Source organism: Nothobranchius furzeri, chromosome 3 (assembly GCF_043380555.1).
Source record: "Nothobranchius furzeri strain GRZ-AD chromosome 3, NfurGRZ-RIMD1, whole genome shotgun sequence".
In the NCBI taxonomy this organism is placed as follows: domain Eukaryota; kingdom Metazoa; phylum Chordata; class Actinopteri; order Cyprinodontiformes; family Nothobranchiidae; genus Nothobranchius; species Nothobranchius furzeri.
The window spans coordinates 78,630,184-78,649,658 of NC_091743.1; the positions used below are offsets into that span (position 1 = coordinate 78,630,184).

The following is a 19,475-nucleotide window of genomic DNA, read 5'->3' on the forward strand; positions in this document are numbered from 1 at the left end:
CTTCATAAGGGTACCTTGAGGCCTTTAAGTGCGTTCTAAGTTGCTGGCCTATTCCCTGATCCCGCCCCCTGCTTGGAGGAGAGGATCTTCCCTCCATGGAAGCAGCCATGGATTGCTTGTCACAAGCAGCTGCAGATCCGGGCTATTAGGATCATTGGGAGTTGTTCCACACAAACTCAGTCTAGGAGTCTGGGAATCAGTGGGAACTGAGGAAAATCCATGAAGGAGCATCCTGGGCTAAGGCCGGTGTGCAAACCCGTACACTCCCACAGATTGCTGGGGGTGGGATGGGTGGGGGGTATAAATAAAGGCTGGTCTTACAGGCCAGCTTTACTGCACATACCTAATCGCAGTTTGGACGGCTCACTTTCCCTCCAGATGGATGCGTCACAGCGAGTGGCAGTGACAGATGTTTGTTAGGAAGGTGCTGAAGGAAAAGTGCTGGGAGCCGTCAGAAAAGGAAAACTGATGTGTTGGAGTTTTTATTCCTACTCGCCACCATCCACCTGGATATCACTGCTAGCCGCTGAAGGTAAAGCGACTCTGTTAGCACGGAGGATGAGATTAAACAGTTGCAGGATTTTATTTTTTACTTCTAACCAAACGAGACCCGAACGGGTAAACTTTGGAGCGGTAAGGTTGCCTTTTGTTGTGAATCAATGACCTAATTCTCACCAGGTGTTTGCAAAGCACTACCGGCGTGTTTGCTACGTTTGCTACCATGCTGGGATTTAGCCTGAAACTACGGTGTTCGTTGTAAATGTTCTATACGTACGTACAATGTTAGCTGTACATTTTTAATGAACTAACCTGGTGTTTATAGGTTAAAATAAACACAATCTTCTTTTATTTATTCTACTGGTTGTTTATTTTGCTCAAATTGAAACTGAAGCCTGCCTCTAATTCTGGCCTCCTTCCAATAAAGACCTGAACCAGGATGCACTTGAGTAAATAAAGGCCTGGGCCTGTATTAGAGGATTTACGATATACACAATTTAAAAACTGAAGCGACTGAATAAGTGAATAAAATGTCAGCAGTATAAAAAAGAATAGTAAAGAAAGTAGAGCGGTTTTTAGTCATGGTGGGAAATAGTTTTACCGGCTGGAGTTAAAAAGCAGAATGGCTTTGGGAACAAAGGTGACGCCGGCCAGAGGTGAGCCACTGAAGCGTGAGGTGAAGACTGTGGGAGGAGTCACTGATGATGTTGGCTGCCTGTCTAATGGCCTGTTGGCTGGAACTCTGTGCAAGACTTCTGACAGGCAAGCCAATAATCCTGGAGCACACGATTGGTGTGCTGCAGTCTGTTCTTGTCCTGTAGGCTGAGGGAGTGGAGCCGGCAGGAAATGGAGAAGGTCATTATGCTTTCCAGGAAGGCATAATCAAAAGTCATCATGATGGGTGTGCTGACTTCAAAGGAGTTGAGTTTCCTGAGGAGGTATAGCCGTTGGTGGCACTTTCTGAGAATTTGTTCTGTGTTTGCAGAGAATTTCAGGAGATTGTCAAAGATGGTTCCCAGGTATTTGTACTTCTCCACTACCTCCACTGCCTCACCGTGGATGATGGTAGTGACTGAAGCAACCAGATCCCTCTGCCTACAGGAGAAAGTCACCGCCATCTCTGTGGTTTTACTTGCATTCAGTTCAAGTTAGGAGCTGTCACACCAGTCTACAAACTCCTGAAGAGCAGGCCCGTGGTGTTGTGAAGGGCCTGACAGCAGTGACAGGAGTAGTGTGTCATCAGCGTATTTCGCCAGGTGACAATTGAGCTGTGTGGATCCGCAGTCATCGTTATAGAGGATGAAGAGCAGGGGGGGTGGGCACATAGCCCTGAGGGGAACAGGTGGAGAATGACTGTTGTAAAGCACCTTGGGGGGATCCAGGATTCTAGAAGGTGCTTTTTGTTTGTTAGTGCTTGTGTCATTAAATTTCATAGACATTTGCCCCTCTCTTCCACCCTTGCTGTGCTTTGGCCAATGCGTTGCTAGAGTTAAGGCTGGCTTACATTAGGGCTGGTGCTGTGAGACAAGTGTGCTGGCATTAGGGTGAGACTAACAGCTGGTGGTGTGCAGCATGCAGAGGAAGTGAAGCAGAAGCACAAAGACCACGCCCAGAAGCAGCACCTAAAACTGTACTCAGATTTCAGCCAAAACATCAGATACAGGTAAGTTTTAGAGCAGATGTTTGATGATTTGGATCACTGGTGGAGCTGCAGGATCAACCATAAGGAACTCCTCAGGAATAAAATAAAAAAGCTGTTGCCACAGCGACGGGGTGAAAATGATGAAGGAATGGTTGTGAATAGCCAACCAGCTGCAGTACAGTGGGCAAGTGGGGTGTTTAAATGTCTTACCTTTACCTGAGGAGACTGAAGCTTCTGGTACATCTCTAAGGAGTAGTGGTGGAGCCAGATTTCCACAAACATCTTCATCAATAAAGAACACAATGTAAAGGTTGTCTCATGGATGAACTGTTGTGACGACAATACAAACAATCCACAAATCAGTGTCTCACCTGCAACAGGGTCTCCGACCTCCAGATCTCCTGAGCTGCAGGGTCAGCATTCACCGACGGCTGGTGGAAAATGTGGTGTTTCAGGAGACTGGGACTGTGAACGCCATAACCAGCAAAGGACGTACTGGAAGATCTGCAGAAAGACCAGAACTGGACTTTAAACTTGATGTTAAAATAATGAATAAACAGAAAAGTGTTGTTCTGATCTGGTCCTGGTGAAGAGCGGGAAGGTGACTCATCTCTGTAACCACAACAAAGACTGGTAAAGGTTTAAAAAGTGTGCCGTTGTTGTTTATGGCATTAAATTAGTCTCTGAGAACAAAGTAAGGAACCTTGGTTTTATCTGAACAGGACATGTCATTCAATTCCCACGTTAAACAGGTTTGTAGGATTTTCTTTTTCCACCTTCGGAATATTGCTAAGATTAGAAGCATCCTTTCCAGGAGTGATGCTGAAAAACTAGTTCATGCATTTACTACATCAAGACTGGATTACTGCAATCCATTACTCTCAGGAAGTCCACAGAATGTAGGTAAAAGTCTTCAGCAATTAAAAAAGAGGGACCATCTAAACACATTTGGTGCAATTATGTGCTTCCCTCATTTAATAGAAACATTTGCAGTGGTCTCCAGTAGAAATAAATGCCTTGTAAGTCCTTTTCTTTGGGGGGGGGGGGGGAGCTCAGATGCGTCTGTTTCAGGACTAGCAGAATGCCACAACAGAGAAGAGCTGAACTCAACAGGATCTGGACTCTTACTTCCTTATATCCAGCATCTCTCCTCTGATTGGCTAACAGCAACACGACTCTACCACAGACCGTTTGCTCTGCAACGCTGATGTTTTATCTCCATAAATAACACAAGCCTAGAGGAGTTCTGCTGTGTGGTGGAGATGTTAATGCTAACGGTTAGCTTCTACTAACTGAGACATTCTCTGCTGTTTCTTGGACGCTAATCACACAACAGCTTCCCCGTCGAGAGTCCAGATGAGCGAGTCCATGAATGTTGGTGACAGTATGACGTAGATCTGTCAGGATTTTCTAAAGCTAGAGCTTCACCATCTGTTTTATATCAGAAGCTAATGCTGGAGATGGGTGTAGGAGACAATTTCACGTTCAGCCTGCATGAGACACTCACCCCGGTTTCACACCGCAAGCATCAGCGGAATGGAACGGCAGTGAAGCGGCACCGCTTCAAATGGAATCCAAATATAGTCTATGGAGTGTTTCAAACCAGCCGCGACGCGGCAATTTTCAGGCGTGTCCCAGAAGCGGCATGCCGCGCCGCACCACTAAAGATAGGATCGAGTTCTATTTTTTCCACGAGCCGCTCCTGGGACACGTCAATTTCCGCAGTTCACATAGTGCGACACAGGAAACCACACACGGTTTCAGTGTAAAATCCCTGATTATTTTCAAAATAAAATGCAACGTTGCGATGTTATATATAACTTACATCAAGCACGTTTGAGTGAACGGCTTTGTTTACCACCAGTTTCTTTCAAGAAGTGCAACGGTGCAATTCCTCGCGGGGGTTGTGATCTCTTCATGAGGAAGGATGGCGGAAATCTCAAGGGATTGTAGAATCTCATGAGTACAGCGAGGCGCAGCGAGGAAGCCGTGCAGTGGCCAATACTCTCCCGGTGTGAAAAGGACCGCTTTGAAGTTCACGAGTGAGCCGCTCTGCTGCTGTTCCATTCCGCTGGTGCTTGCAGTGTGAAACCGGGGTCAGTGACCCGTTAAGAGCCAGAAATAGTCATTAAAACTGGGTTTTTAGTGTTCCACACCTTTAAGAAAAAAAACGATATGGCGTCTAGGGCCCGACCGATATATCGGCCGATATTGGGGTCATTAACACTATCAGCCATCGGCCAAAAAGATGGCCGATACTGCGCTACCTATCCAGCAGATGGTGCCAGCTTTATGAACTCATGTTGTGTGGCTCCTCCTCGGGGGGTGGAGCCACCGACACAGCACACATGCAGCAGAGCAGAAGGAGCAATTCAGTCAAGCAGAGACGACAGTGATGAGGAAGTAGGAGGAAGGTCTTCATTTTTAAGCATATTTGTTGTGTCAGTGATAAGTTGAACGGTAAAAGCAATAACAAAAGTATGTTTCCCCTCAACATGCTTCCTAAGTTTATTGTGTGCCTCGTGGCCTTGTATTGAAACGTTAACCTGATAAAAAAAAACTGCTGCAGCATTACGCTCTATGCAGAGCTCATGCTGCTTCCCTTTTAGTCATGCAGGGCAGTAAGTAAGTAACGATGGCCTTTTTCTGGTAGACATTCTGGAATATTCTCAGACAATTTCATCCGCTCTTCTTCAGCAGTCTTTTCAAACTCACATGACCGCTGTCGCTGCTGAGGACAGGGGAGGGGGGATTGACAACAAGGCAATGAAGCTCTGTGATAGCAGGGAGTCCAGAGGAGGAGGGGCGGTAATACGAGGAGAAAATAAACATTCTACAATAGAATAAATCTATTGTATTTTTTCAGCCTTATATTTTATTTAAGGTTTATACAAGTTGTCGTCGTTGTCTTCCTCCTCTTATCCGGGTCCAGGTCGCAGGGGCAGCATGCCAACTAAGGAGCTCCAGACCGTCCTCTCCCTGGCCTCCTCCACCAGCTCCTCTGGCAGGACCCCAAGGCGTTCCCGGACCAGATTGGAGATGTAACCTCTCCAACGTGTCCTGGGTCGACCAGGGGGCCTCCTGCCAGCAGGACATGCCCGAAACACCTCCCCAGGGAGGCGTCCAGGAGGCATCCTGACCAGATGCCCAAACCACCTCAACTGACTCCTTTCGATCCGGAGGAGCAGCGGTTCTACTCCAAGTCCCTCCCGAATGTCCGAGCTCCTCGCCCTATCTCTAAGGCTGAGCCCGGCCACCCTACGGAGGAAACTCATTTCGGCCGCTTGTATCCACGATCTTGTTCTTTCAGTCATTACCCAAAGCTCATGACCATAGGTGAGGATTGGGACGTTGATCGACCGGTAAATCGAGAGCCTGGCTTTCTGGCTCAGCTCCCTCTTCACCACGACAGATCGGCTCAGCGTCCGCATCACTGCAGACGCCGAACCAATCCGCCTGTCGATCTCCTGATCCCTCCTACCCTCACTCGTGAACAAGACCCCAAAAAACTTCTAACTCCTCCACTTGCGGTAGGACCTCTCTCCGGTTAGGGTTAGGTCGAGAACCATGGTCTCAGATTTCGAGGTGCTGATCCTCATCCCAGCCGCTTCACACTCAGCCACGAACCTACCCAGCAAGAACTGAAGGTCAGAGCTGGATGAAGCTAAGAGGACCACATCATCCGCGAAAAGCAGACGAGATTCTCCTGCCACCAAACTCGACACACTCCACACCACAGCTGCGCCTAGAAATTCTGTCCATATAAGTTATGAACACAACCGGTGACAAAGGGCAGCCCTGGCGGAGTCCAACCCTCACCGGGAACAGGTCCGACTTACTACTGGCTATGCGGACCAAAGTCACGCTCCTCTGGTAAAGGGACTGAATGGCCCTTAACAGAAAGCCACCCACCCCATACTCCTGGAGCGTCCCCCACAGGGTGCCCCTGGGGACACGGTCATAAACCTTCTCCAAATCCACAAAACCCATGTGGATTGGTTGGGCAAACTCCCATGCCCCCTCCATCACCTTTGCAAGAGCTGGTCCAGAGTTCCTCGGCCAGGACGAACACCACATTGCTCCTCCTCAATCTGAGAATCAACTATCGATCGGACCCTCCTCTCCAGTACCATGGAGTAGACCTTTCCAGGGAGGCTGAGGAGTGTGATCCCCCTATAGTTGGAACACACCCTCAGGTCACCCTTCTTAAAGATCGGGACCACTAACCCGGTCTGCCACTCCACAGGAACTGCCCCCGATGACCATGCAATGTTGCAGAGATGTGTCAACCACGACAGCCCTACCATATTCATAGCCTTGAGATACCCAGGACGAATCTCATCCATCCCCGGTGCCCCGCCGCTGTGTAGTTGTTTGACTACCTCAGCAACTTCTGCCCCCAAGATTGGACAGTCCATCCCCAGGTCTCCCGGCTCTGGTTCCTCCTCGGAATGCGCGTAGGTGGGATTGAGGAGCTCCTCAAATTATTCCTTCCACCATCCGACTATAGCCCCAGCTGACATCAGCAGCTCCCCATTCCCACTGTAAACAGTGTGAGCGAGTTGCTGCCTCCCTCTCCTGAGGCGCCGAACAGTTTGCCAGAATCTCTTTGGAGCCGATCGATAGTCTTTATCCATGGCCTCAGCAAACTTCTCCCACGCCCGAGATTTTGCCTCGGCAACTGCCACTGCTGTACCCCGCTTGGCTATCCGGTACCTGTCTGCTGCCTCCGGAGACCCACAGACCAGCCACGTCCTGTAGGCCTCCTTCTTCAGCCTGACGGCTCCCCAAACCTCTGGTGTCCACCAGCGGGTACGGGGGTTGCCACCACGACTGGCACCGGCCACCTTGCGACCACAGCTAGCAACAGCCACCTCGACAATCGCAGAGTGGAACAAGGCCCACTCGGAGTCAATGTCCCCCACTGCTCTCGCAAATGAAGCGCTCCTCCCACAGTGTTGCCAACTTAGCGACTTTGACGCTATTTCTAACAGCTTTTCAGCCCCCTTCTTAACTTTTTAAATCTTAAAAGTACCTAGCGAACACCTCAGAAACATCTCTGATAACCCTGAGCTACTTTCTGGATAACTGTCGTTGACATTTCCTGCAGGTTAGCTAAACACTCCGCCTGCACTCTGGACCATTCTTCAGGACATTAGGAAAGGGAATGATGTAGTGATGTGTCGGTTGCTACAGAAATGGCTCTCAGAGCTGGCTTCCTGTTGGATTAACCAGAGTGAGTGACACACACACCGCACCAGAGGACTCTTGAGCCACTAAAAACGGCGTAATGTGCGTGTGCGGCGCTTCACCGTGCAGCTTGCCCCTGATTGCTGAGAGACCAGGTTGGGGGGTGCAGCTGTGGTTGGGACAATTATTACATTAACTGATGGACTTGTAAATAAATAGTTTATAAATAAGGTAGAATAAGTTCCTCACGCTGATAACTAATAACTAATCTCTCTGAGGACACGGTGCTAGTGCACTCTCCTACAGCACATTGACACGACTCAATAAATGTTATGCAACATTTTGTGAACATCAATTTATTTGGATTTATTTGTTATAAATGCCACTGTATAATTCTTGCTGTCAGTATTTGCAAGATATTGGTATTTGGGTCTGTACTGGTTAGACTTAAATGAGTTAAACCAAGGTCTATAGCCCTTGGGTCATAAACTAGGAGCTATAAGTATATTGGTCTTTTTATACTGGGAATCAGGAGTTATTTTAGTGATCATCTTGCTTCTTATTTATTTTTGTCCTGATTGTGCTCTGAGCAGTTTTATGACTGAATAAAAACAAATAAAATCAACATAAATTGAAAAATCGTCCTAAATAACTGAGATCTCAATTTCAGTCACAATAATCGTGATTATCGTTTTTGCCAGAATCGAGCAGCCCTAGTCCAAAGCCCTCGGGACTAGAGCTCCCATTATACCAACATGTCTGCTGTATTTGGGCAGTGCCATGCTGATTAGATGAGGGGTCAAAGTTTGACCTCTAAAAAAAACAACAGATGTTGTGAATTAATAACCAACAGTAAGGGTTGAAGTATGTCTTCAAGTGAAAACATTACCAACATTAATAAGTACTGTTAATAAAAGGCTCATAACACCATATACTAGTCATTTACAAAAACACAGTGGTGTTCTCTACCACTGGGCTTTGTGGGGAAATCCTTAAACATCTCATGTTTCTGTGTTTAGCAGACACTTTAGTCCAGAGCGACTTACAGGTGATGAAGCACCAGGTTGCCCTGGAGGCTAACAATCACTAATCAGTCCATCCTAGGTGGCAGTGTAATTTTTCCTCATCTCTTCACTCTGGAGGCGGCTGTAAGAAGGTCTCATGTTTCCTGATATGAAGAATTTAGATGTTCCTCGTGGAGCTTTCTGTGTCTCCACCTGCTCAAGCACACTCGTCCAAGACCAACAAGGTTGTGACTTACAGGAGGAAGCCCAGAATGTTTACAAATTATTGGGAAACTCCTTCAGTTCAACGCCAGCAGTGGCTGGCAGTGGAGTTTTATGTCTGGTCCATGTTTTAAGTGGCGTGTTGTGGCAGGTGGTGTTCTGATGAACAGTACCGTGGTGAAGAGGCAGCAACAGAACCTCTGGAATCGGAGAACGGAGATGATGGCACACTTCCTTCGATGGGGAGGAAATATTTCAGATACGTGTCCACCAGTAGAAAGTAGGCGCTGTCTGTCATGGTGCTATGCTGGCCCTGAGGAGCATTCTGTAATCAGAGTTACCCAAGCATGATCATCAGTTCAAAGCTTTCAGAGTTGTGACACGACATCATCAACTCTCCGGATAAGCACCTGGGGCAGAGATGGTATGTTTTCATTTGGGAGATAGACACAGAGAGGCTAATGGTAGCTGTGTCTGAAGCTAGCGCTAGTAGAGTGTGAGGCTAATGCATGAATATGTGTGCAGGTTCTCACACTATGTCAGACAAATACTAACAAAGCCTCTTCAGATTTCTGATGTCAATCAGAACGCTGTGATTGGCCAGACCTACTGAGGTCACAATGGAACATGGCTGGACTGACCTGTAGAGCCACGTATTTTATTGTGTTTGGTCTAGACTTCTTGGCTACGCTCGGCCTGCGTGCTGTTGTGTTGTGGCCACGAATGACTAGTGACACTACAACAGTCTAAGAGCAGCAGTAGCTCAGGGGGTTTAGAGGATTGTGCAGTAATCAGAAGGTTGCAGATTCGGTCCTGGCTCTGTGATTTCTGCTGTTGTGTCTTTGCCTGCTGGTGGTGGTCGGAGGGACCGATGGTGCCCGTGCTCGGCAGCCTCACCTCTCCCAGTGAGCCCCAGGGCAGCTGTGTGTGTACAATGTAGCTCATCGCCACCAGTGTGTGAATGGATGAATGATGCGCTGCAGTGTTAAGTGCTTTTGAGTTAGGATGGCCCATGAGATGCTGAGATGTTACTCACCTTTGGAACAATGAGACAGTATGCTAAATGAAACGTGAAGAATTCAAAGGGATCTGCAAAATGTTAAGGAACAAATTCATCACAGGACACATCTACCCCCCCAGCAAAGCCCAACTAACCATGTTATTTATTTTGTGTTGCTATGTTTAATTCTGTTCATGCATTTTCCCTCATCTTATCAAGCTTGTTCCACTTAGCTGTAATAACGTGCGAGTCATCTTCAAAAATCCACATGGAAAATCATTTTCAGAATATCATCTTTGTTTTAACAGATTAAAGGTGAAACAGCAGATGTAAAAATCCAATTATAAATCTTTTGGATTGTTTGTGAAGGATACTGAGAGCCACGTTTAAGGTCTGGACGCCCAACAGGGGAAACTGCAGCTTGTTGTGGAACAGGGGGCAGTCAGGTAGGACCCCATCCTGGATGCAAGCCTTCACAGGACCCTACAAAGACAACTCATCAGGCTACAAGTAGAACCCCACTTGGATCCATTTCACATTCATTTACAGAAAGAAGAGTTTATTTACAAAGCACCCGGTCAAGAGGAAAATCACAAGGTCCACAAACACAATAAAAGGTTCAAATGAAAAAATAAGAACAAACAAACATGAAGCCTAATTCTTACGTCTCCATCAGCTCTACGAGGGAGAGACGAGCACTAGCAGAGACGTTTTGCTCTCCGTCTCCCCGCCAGGACAACAGAGGGCGTCGCGCTGTTCTGAGGTATCCTGCCTCCATTAAAGTCACGTTTCCTGTCCATGATAGTGTATCTACTACTGTGTTTACATGGCTTTAATGTATTTCAGAGACTTTTAACAGGGACACATTTGTACCCCGTTCACCTCATCATACGATCGGCACCTCTAAACCCACGTTTCTCGTCTTTATCGAAACAAAACGCTTGCTGCATATCTCCTTCAGTCACGGGTAAATAAATGTTTGTATTTTCAGACTTTTTCTGCGGTTCTTCAATCTGTTTCACGTCTGCTGCTAAATATTTTTTTACTTTACGAAGGGGAAAAGGTGGTGCTGTTGACGATCTACAATCCGTCACCCTCTGAGAACCTGTCGGAGAGCTCTTGCGCCAATGCATAACGGCGTTGCGTGTCTCCGTCCCAACGCAGACGGAAGTATAAATTAGGCTTGAGACCATAAATTACAGACATGATAGAAACAAGCAGGAAGAAGCCAATTAGTAGGGTCAAAACGGACACACACACACACACACACACACACACACACTTTACCGGCAGATAGTTGACGGGTACTTCGTATTTGTATTCTTCAGCTTGGAGTTTGTACACCAACTTCATCATGGGACCACTAGAGAACAGAGAGACGTGTTTGACTGGATTAAATGGAAATGTGATGTGTGTTCAGACGAGCTGCGACTACCCTGGGTTTAGAAACTCCAAAACAACATTGAACTCATGGTTTCGCTGATTGAGGAGACGCAGGTTCCAGCCTGAGATGGTGCCGTCCAGACTCCCAAACACATTCTCCACCAACCAGGGGAAAATCAGGTGCAGCTCCTACAGAAACAAACAGACTTCAGGAACTCTAGAATACAAGTCAGGTCCTCATCACCTCCTACGGTTGTCACGGTAACCGGTGTAATAATTACCGTCTTGTTTTTTTTAAAAAACGATATCTCGGTGGATTACCGTGGCTGCGGTGTAGGCACGGTGACCCTCACCAGCCTCCGTATCATCTGCTGAAGTTGCCGGCGGCACATGTGCACTTTGTTTACAACCAAAACTTTCTTGAAGCTAAAGCTGAAATAATGGTCAAAGGAGGAGACGGCAGCGCTCAGGAGGACATATTTTATCCCTCAAAGAAGACAAAGTGGGAAGTACGGGCATTTTTTGGATATTTGAAGAATGCCGAGGGACAGCTGATAGAAGACGGCTATCCTGTTTGCAGCAAGTGCAGGAAAAGTGTCTGTGAAAGGCAGCAACGCTTCAAATCTCATGACACATCTGCGTGACCATCACCCACAACTCTACAGTCAACGCAAGGCAAGCTAACGTTAGCATTTTAGCTAAAATGCGTGATCCGAGGATTTGGGTTGAGGGAGAATACAAAGAGTCCCTATATAAAGCAGCCGCAGCGCCGCTACCTGCATAAAACCGTGTCGCAGACACCCCCATGTTGAAATGACGCTATGCATTACAGGGCTCCCAGGGGCAGATAAGAGTTGGTTTCTCTCCGAGAATAATTATGAATTTATGACATTTTCCTAAATCTGCAAAGCTCACTGGAAGGACACAAACCGAGGACAATATTTTCCTGATACAGGGTTTATTACTCAAGTAAGGGTAAAAAAGTATCTGATTAGAAGGCTACTTGAGTACTGAGTATCATCTGATCTAATATTTTTAAATGATGACATCAAACAGACATAAAATAAGAAGTTATGGGCAAATATTGGTATTTTAAAGTCTAAAGGGAAAAAATGTAAACAAATAAACAACATAATTACAAAATAACACATTTTAGGCAAAATTTAGACACAAACTGAGGACAATATTTCCTGACATACAGGGTTTATTTAATTTTGTGAAAATGTAACACGTTTAAAAAAAAATACCGCGACAATACCGAAAACCGTGGTAATTTTGGTCACAATAACCGTGAGGTTAAATTTTCACACCGTGACAACCCTAACCCTCAAGGGCTGGTTAACAGCATGTTTTAGCGGTTTCCCTAATTTAACAGACCTGATTTTAATTAGGAGGTGAACACGGCTGAAATCCCACCGCCACGTGTACAAGATCCCAAGTTTTTTTTGTTTTTGCGCCGTTTCCCGAAGAAGCAGCGGGAACTACTATGTTGTCGCTTGTGATCACAGCCGGCGGGCAGAAAGGAGGAGCTGGCAGGGCGAGGTGAAGTAACAGCATAAGTTACTGTTTAAAATTAGAAAGGTAGCAGTGGATACAATGCTTTTTGGTTTACATGTTTCAATAGCATTAAGATAAACGAGTGCTGACGATCTTGACAGGTTTTCCTCCCCCAACCAGGCTAAGCATCACTTATTCATGTAAAATTTATTTATGTTTTCATGTCTGACTTTAACCGCATCTAATACTGTATTACGGCCTGAGCGCAACAGCGACAACTTAAGATCGATGTGTGAGCAGCCTGAGAGGTCGGGTTTTTTCATCTGAACCTCCAGCAGGCTACGTTGCATTATTGACACGTTAGCGCGTGGCGCTAACAACTTAGCGATGTGACATGTCTCGGAGAAAGCGTAAAAACACGTTGGACGCTTCTTCTGAAGCGGGAAAATAACACCTCTTTTTAAGCAGAGCACGACGTCGCCTCGGCTCGTTCACCCTCTGCCGAGCCGGTGTCGGTACAGTATCTGCTCGGGTGCAAGATCGGCTCGGGGTCCTTCGACTGCCGATGACGTCAAAGTACGGCAAACCCACTCGGACAAAATACACTACACATCTATACTGTTGGAAAGAATTTAGCAGTTTCGTTATTAAAATAATGTTTCTTAAGACGTAAGTTTGTGTTTATAAAGGTATTTGTAAAATAAAACACTATTTTATTCATAATGTTGAACTCCTCTTTGAGCACATCCCTTGAAGAATCATAGGTATTAGCAACACCTGTGAAATTGTATTTGCAGGAAAGAAGTGTGTCCCGTTTATTTAAGTATTTTGTGTTTAGAGTTTTTGACGTCTTGTCCATGAGTAGTTCAGTTACGCTCATAGCTGCTAGCTAAAACTCTGGAGTTAAAAGTTTTCTGGCTTTACTAAAATACCTGTCTGTACTTATTTGATTGATGGTATTTTTACTTTCTATTAGACTCCAAATGTAATCATTTGGCACGTTTCTAATTCATTATTTGCAATAATGTAATCGGCGATATTAGCATTAGCATTCCTATGGGTTTTTCCATGTATATTAGCATTGCGCTAACCACTCGCTGCCAAATTGCAGCCTTTGAGATTAGAAAATCTCCTGGCTTTACTAAAGCCAGGATCTGTCTGTACTTATTTGATTGATGGTATTTTTACTTTCTATTAGACTCCAAATGTAATCATTTGGCACGTTTCTAATTCATAATTTGTAATAATGTAATCGGCGATATTAGCATTAGCATTCCTATGGGTTTTTCCATGTATATTAGCATTGCGCTAACCACTCGCCGCCAAATTGCAGCCTTTGAGATTAGAAAATCTCCTTTTGTCACATCGCAATTTAATTGCACATGCAGTTAATCGTTCAGCCCTAATATACATGCAGCTCTATGCTAAAAGTGTATTTTCAAAAAGGTAATGATGGATTTCTTTGTAAAAGTTGTCCATCCTTCTAATAGAAAGATTTGCCTGGACCAACGTAACGTGATAACAACGTAACGTGATTACGTAATTCCGTCAGGTTCATGTTCAGCCAATCAACTACTTAGACGTCATCGGCAGTCGACGGACCCCGAGCCGATCTTGCACCCGAGCAGATCCTGTACCGACACCGGACTGGGCTCGATAACATTGACCCAGCACAGCCACTGGGTCGTTGGAGCTGCCCCTTGACTGCCTGATGGAAAACCAGCGGGTTTCATATTACGTGAACGGACCCATCTGATTGGCCGCATATCAGAAGGACTACATTTGATTGGTCAAATACTTCCGCGTAAAAAACAGAGCTGGTTTACAAAAAGCTGATGTATGACATGGATGGAAATGTTGAACCAAACATTTATCGCCGTGTTTGACGTGCTTTGCGATGGGCCTATCGCATGTCCTGTTATCCCGATGACGATAATTTTTCGATATATTGTGCAGCCCTACATATAAATAATAGTCACTTCCCACTACCTGTTCTCAAGTCCTGCATGACGTTTTTAAAGTGATTTTTTTTTAATCAAACTATATTCCAAGGTATGACAGTGGGATTTTACCGGGTGATTTTAATACTCACATCTGTTGCCCGGAGAAAACCTGGTCAAATATTTTTTGGATATCTTGGACATGGGCTTCAAAAATCAGTTAATCCAACTCATGAGCGCTCTCACGTCTCAGACCTGGTGCTATCTTTTGGTGTGACGACATCGGATCTGATTATTGACTCTGTGTGCATCTGACCATTTCCCAGTCATTTTTAGTTTTTCTGCTGTAGTCCCTGCTCCTAACCCCGGCTTTCCACGGGAGCCGTCAGCAGCATGTTACTGCAGCAGCACGTCTTGCTCGCGTAAGCTGCTGCTTGGCCCTTCCCACGAGACGCGAAGCAGCAGGGGAGCAGCTGTCACCAACCGACAGTAAACAACAACAAGCAGGAGAAAACTACAACATGGTTCCAAAAGGTTTGTGTTTCATGTTCTGTCCGTTTTATAATCGCCAATACGGACCTGAAAAACAAAGGAGACCGCTAGCTAGGTGATAACTTCTCACGAGGCCGCAGTTAGTAACTGTTTTTAAAAGTAAAGCAACCGTAAGGCAGTACGATTCTTTATTCTGAAAATCTCGGGAGCTTTGCTCCATTTCCGCGTCCGATTTCCTGTCTTTCCTTCCCCAAAAATGTTGAACTTGACCCGTTTCAGAGGCGTCGCGTAGAAAATAGAACCGGCGCGTAAGGGCCGCGGCATGCTGCTCCTGAGACGCGACCGACTCGCGCTGCTGACGGCTCCTGTGGAAAAGGTTCTGTTGACCACAGCGGTTCCCATCAGCAGCTATGACGTGCTGCTGCAGTAACGTGCTGCTGACGGCTCCGGTGGAAAGCAGGGGTAAGAGACAGCATCCTGGCCGGGCCTCTTGTTTGATTTCTCCTTCCACTAGTGCTAAATTCTCATCTCACCTAGCAGATATACCATCCCTCCCCTGCCAGGTTGCTAGACAATGTGATAAACTCCTTCCTGACAGCGTGTTCTGCATCATTAAAATCGTTGGCCCCTCTGAAATTCCGACAGAAGAAGATGGCCTCTGACCCTTGGTTAAATATGGATACTAGTCCTCTCAGGCAGGATTACAGAAAAAAATAAAGAAAATAGAGAAAAGGCAAACGTCTCATTTCCAAATTAATGCTGGCAGATGTGTATTCACACATACTGGTTCAAGAAAATGATTTAAAAATGTGTAAAAGTGACTTAGTTTTTCTTTAAATACTTCACCGGTTAGTGAATAACTTAAAGGGGCATTATGGAAGTTTGACAGCCAGAACATGTATAGAAATAATAAATTTCTTCTTCACACATTCTCCTGCAATGCCCTGGTCCTGTAGAATGAGCCCTGGCATTTTTACTGTGATTGCCTGTTTTTCTGTAAAATCACAGAAAAAGAGAGCTGCATGGGTCGAGCAGGCTGCTTCATGCACGTTCACGCTCAGTCATAGCCCGTAGCATTTGCTATCCGTAGCTTTAGCAGCAGAGAGAGAGGCAGTGCCACTTTGTCGCTGTTCCTAACGCCTAGTGACAAAGCTAGCTACATTTCTGAGGACCCTTAGCTACTTTCTTCTAAATATTTCCTGCAAATTAGCAACAAAATAGCCATTTTCGCTCCGAACCGTTCTTTGAACGTTGTTTCAGCTGTCATCAAGGATATAAACGTTACAGATACAAAAGACGTATGTGATTTAGCTCACCTAGTAAAGCGTCGGACTCTCGTACAGAAGACCCGGGTTCGATTCTGGATGTGAATATAGTTTATTTAGAGTTTATTTTTTACATTAATGGTATATTTTTTACAGTAAGATGCCCAAATTTGTATTTGAGACTCACTGAACGGCATTGAATTCACAGATAAAAAAAAAAAAAGATGTGGATTCAACTTTCATTTTGGAACAATTTTTCAAGCAAGGGAAGGGAATGATCTGAGCATGCAGGAGGACTGACCCATCTTAAACCTTTGTCGGCTGTGCTGAAGAGAAAGGTACAGAACCAAATTATTTAATTAATTAGCTGCGCGTTCTCCTGTCCTCCGGGCCACACACACACACACACACACGGGACTGTCTCAGCTGTTATTTTCGTTAAGGAGTGTGCACGTACAGCATGCGCGCCTCATGCACGAGCCTACTATTGAAGCTGCCATTACGCTTTTGGCCTGAGGGGGCAATCGCGAGCATAAAAATTCAAAACTCCGTAAAGTCCCTTTAAGGTACCTTTGCAGGATAGTCATCAATGATCCTCACCAGGTCCTGGCATCGCTGCAGCAGTGGTTTGGTGGTTGCATCGGCTTTCAGGTTGGCCTGGATCAGGATTAGATTAATAACAGACTTCATAAACACAGATAAATTCATCAGACCAGGAGGCTGTGCTAAAAAGCGAGCTAACTCCAAAAACCAGGCTCTGTTTTCAAAATCCCTGTTTAACTGCCCCAAAATCGGTTTTGCTAATGTGGTAAGCCTGAAGCCCCTCCCATTCACCATGGTAACACATGCTGGAGATCAAACCTGCTCGTGTGTTAACTTTAGGGTCATGTGACCGCCACGTACGTATTAAACTAAAACACACAGCTACTCAGCAAATACAAAGTCCTCCAGTTTCTAAACATCCAGACTCTGGAACAGAACATGAAAACACCACAAATGTTGAAAACTTTAAAAAAATATGTAGAGAAACTGAGCTGAAGTGAACTTCCAGCATTGCCATGGAAACATGTAAAGGATGAGTATTCTAGCTCAAGACTTACCTATTACAGCACGTATTGGATATGTACAACTATCTTTCATTTATTTTATCTGTGTTTTATTACTTAGTCTTTTGACATCTATTTTCTTAATGAGCACATCAAATCAACTTTTTTGTCGATAAACTATATAAATGAGTGTCTAATCATGCTGTAGACACATGCAGTCAATAATTTGGTACTTTAGTGCATCTTAGTTAAAATTTAAATTTTCTGCCTAGAACTGTCAGTGTCACGCCCTCTTCAGGTAAAAACTCTGCACGGCATTAGAATAATTTGATTTTGTGTCAACACAGTTTACAGTGTAGGAGCTATTGAAATTAGAAAACTAAAAAATTCACGAAAGATCTGATTAGTATTTTTTCATAGAAGTAAAGTTTGTAGTATATAGAGCAGCTATGTATTGACCTGCATGCATTATTTTGTGTCAACAGAGTTTACAGTATAGGAGTTATTTAATTTATTTGTTTTAAAATATCACTAAAGTCAAAGGGGAAAAAAATAAAGAAAAGTGTAGTATTTTCTCTAAAAACAAAATGTGTAGTAAGATCAGCATCAAAGTTGTGATTTTCTGTGTGAATTTGGTGTCACTATAGTTTCAAATGGAGGAGCTTTTGCAATTTATATTAATAAAAGCTTCACGCTAAAATCAAAACCGTATACCTGGATTAAACTAAATAGTGTACGGTGATCAGCGTGTGTGCAGTGTTGTATTTTGTGAATTTGGTCACACTGCAGTGTGAAATTGTGGACTTTTTCAGATAGTTTTTCCATCAAACGTTTCTGGTGTGATTATTTGTTGACGGTCCCTGAGCGCTCGTTTTGCTCCGTCGGCCGATAAGAGATCAATGTAACGCGTCGGGAGCATGTACAGTCTATGGTCGGGAGCAGAGCACGACAGAGAACGGTGTTTTTTTTTTTTTTTTAAAGAAACGAGGTTGTAGCTTGTTCACTACTTTGCCACGATACCAAAGAGGTATGTTGTGTTTCTAAATACCCCTGTGTTCAGAAGGCATTGAGCAGCAAATGTCGAGTCTGTGAATATCTTGCTAACTTTCCTGAAGTTCAATCATCTCCGTTTTGACTCACCAGCAGGAAGCTGGGCTGGTGCAGCGTTGGGGCGCTCATCTTTCCTCCGAGTTGCTGTAGTCTGTAGTTCAGTCTGAAGTCTACATGGACTGGAGAGAATTCGTCCTTTAGATGGTGGCACAAACTAGACTGTCGTGTTCAGTAAAGGTCTAACAGAGCTAACGATGCTAACGATGAAAGCAGCACCGCTATAGAGCTGCTACAATGGAAACTTCTCAGGAAACTAAACCACAACATTCAAACGTTTTAGAGGAAGCCGTATTTACTTTGTGAGCGGGACACAGCCACCGTGTCCTCATAAACCGCGTTTCCACCGGAGTTCAGTAGGAGTTTAAACAGGGACGCGAGGAGCGGTGGATTCTTCTACTGTGGCGGACTTACGGCACAAAGCTGCCCGCTCCTCCCAACTGCCGCCCCCTGCTGGAGACATCGGTTATTACAACAGACTAAAATTATTGGGGGGCAGTGATGTGTGTCTATAATTTATTTTTGGGTGGCACGGTCAGTGTTGGCAAAGTTCATTTAAAAAACGAACTACTTCAAACTTCAATTCATACATTTTAACTAGTTCATTTTTTTGGTTCATCATTGAAAAATTAAGTTAACTGTTCCAAAAACGAACTAGTTCATATATATATACATATATACATATACATATACATACATATATATATATTTATATATATATATATATATATATATATATATATATATATATATATATATATATATGAACTATATATATATATATATATATATATATGAACTATATACATATATATATTCTCAATAATGAGGAAAAGCTGTTTGAATGGTTTTCATGAAGATTATTAGACAGAGGAAAGAGCCAGGCTGAGATAGGAAACAAGGGTGTGCCTCAAATTGCAATATTCAGAGTGCAAAACATTTAATTATTTTTAAATTAAGGAATTTCTCTTGTTCAGTGAATTTTCTAACTTGTTTGCCCAAAGAAAAATATAAAAATATTTAGCTTGGGTCATAAACAGCAACAATCAGCCCCAAATGATTTCGTAATTAACAAAGCAAATAAATAAACTAGTAGTTCGATATTACTTTTCTAGGTGACTTTGTCAAGCTCCTTTCTATTATCACAATGGACTATGCACACCTTATCATTAGCAGTGAGTTTAATATT

General features: G+C 44.5%; 1 protein-coding gene across 7 annotated transcripts in view; it reads right to left on the reverse strand.

Moving 5' to 3' along the window:
* The window catches only part of smpd4 (sphingomyelin phosphodiesterase 4), a 29,631-nt gene extending 10,897 nt beyond the window's left edge, over positions 1–18,734 (reverse strand). For 3 of the 7 annotated variants that reach the window (XM_054733436.2, XM_054733430.2, XM_054733415.2), the window contains exons 1-10: positions 18,586–18,734; positions 18,320–18,408; positions 16,704–16,790; positions 10,992–11,128; positions 10,844–10,919; positions 9,931–10,039; positions 9,593–9,645; positions 8,730–8,881; positions 2,512–2,644; positions 2,357–2,422 (exon numbers count right to left, since the gene is read on the reverse strand). In XM_054733436.2, the coding sequence (XP_054589411.2) occupies positions 2,357–2,422; positions 2,512–2,644; positions 8,730–8,881; positions 9,593–9,645; positions 9,931–10,039; positions 10,844–10,919; positions 10,992–11,128; positions 16,704–16,790; positions 18,320–18,358 (852 nt within the window). In that variant the 5' untranslated portion in view covers positions 18,359–18,408; positions 18,586–18,734. Of the gene's footprint in view, positions 1–2,350; positions 2,423–2,511; positions 2,645–8,729; positions 8,882–9,592; positions 9,646–9,930; positions 10,040–10,843; positions 10,920–10,991; positions 11,129–16,703; positions 16,791–18,319; positions 18,409–18,585 lie in introns of all 7 variants that reach the window. The other 4 variants (XM_054733434.2, XM_054733426.2, XM_015958269.3 and 1 more) reach the window with 2 other exon arrangements.
* Positions 18,735–19,475: the final 741 nt, after the last annotated feature.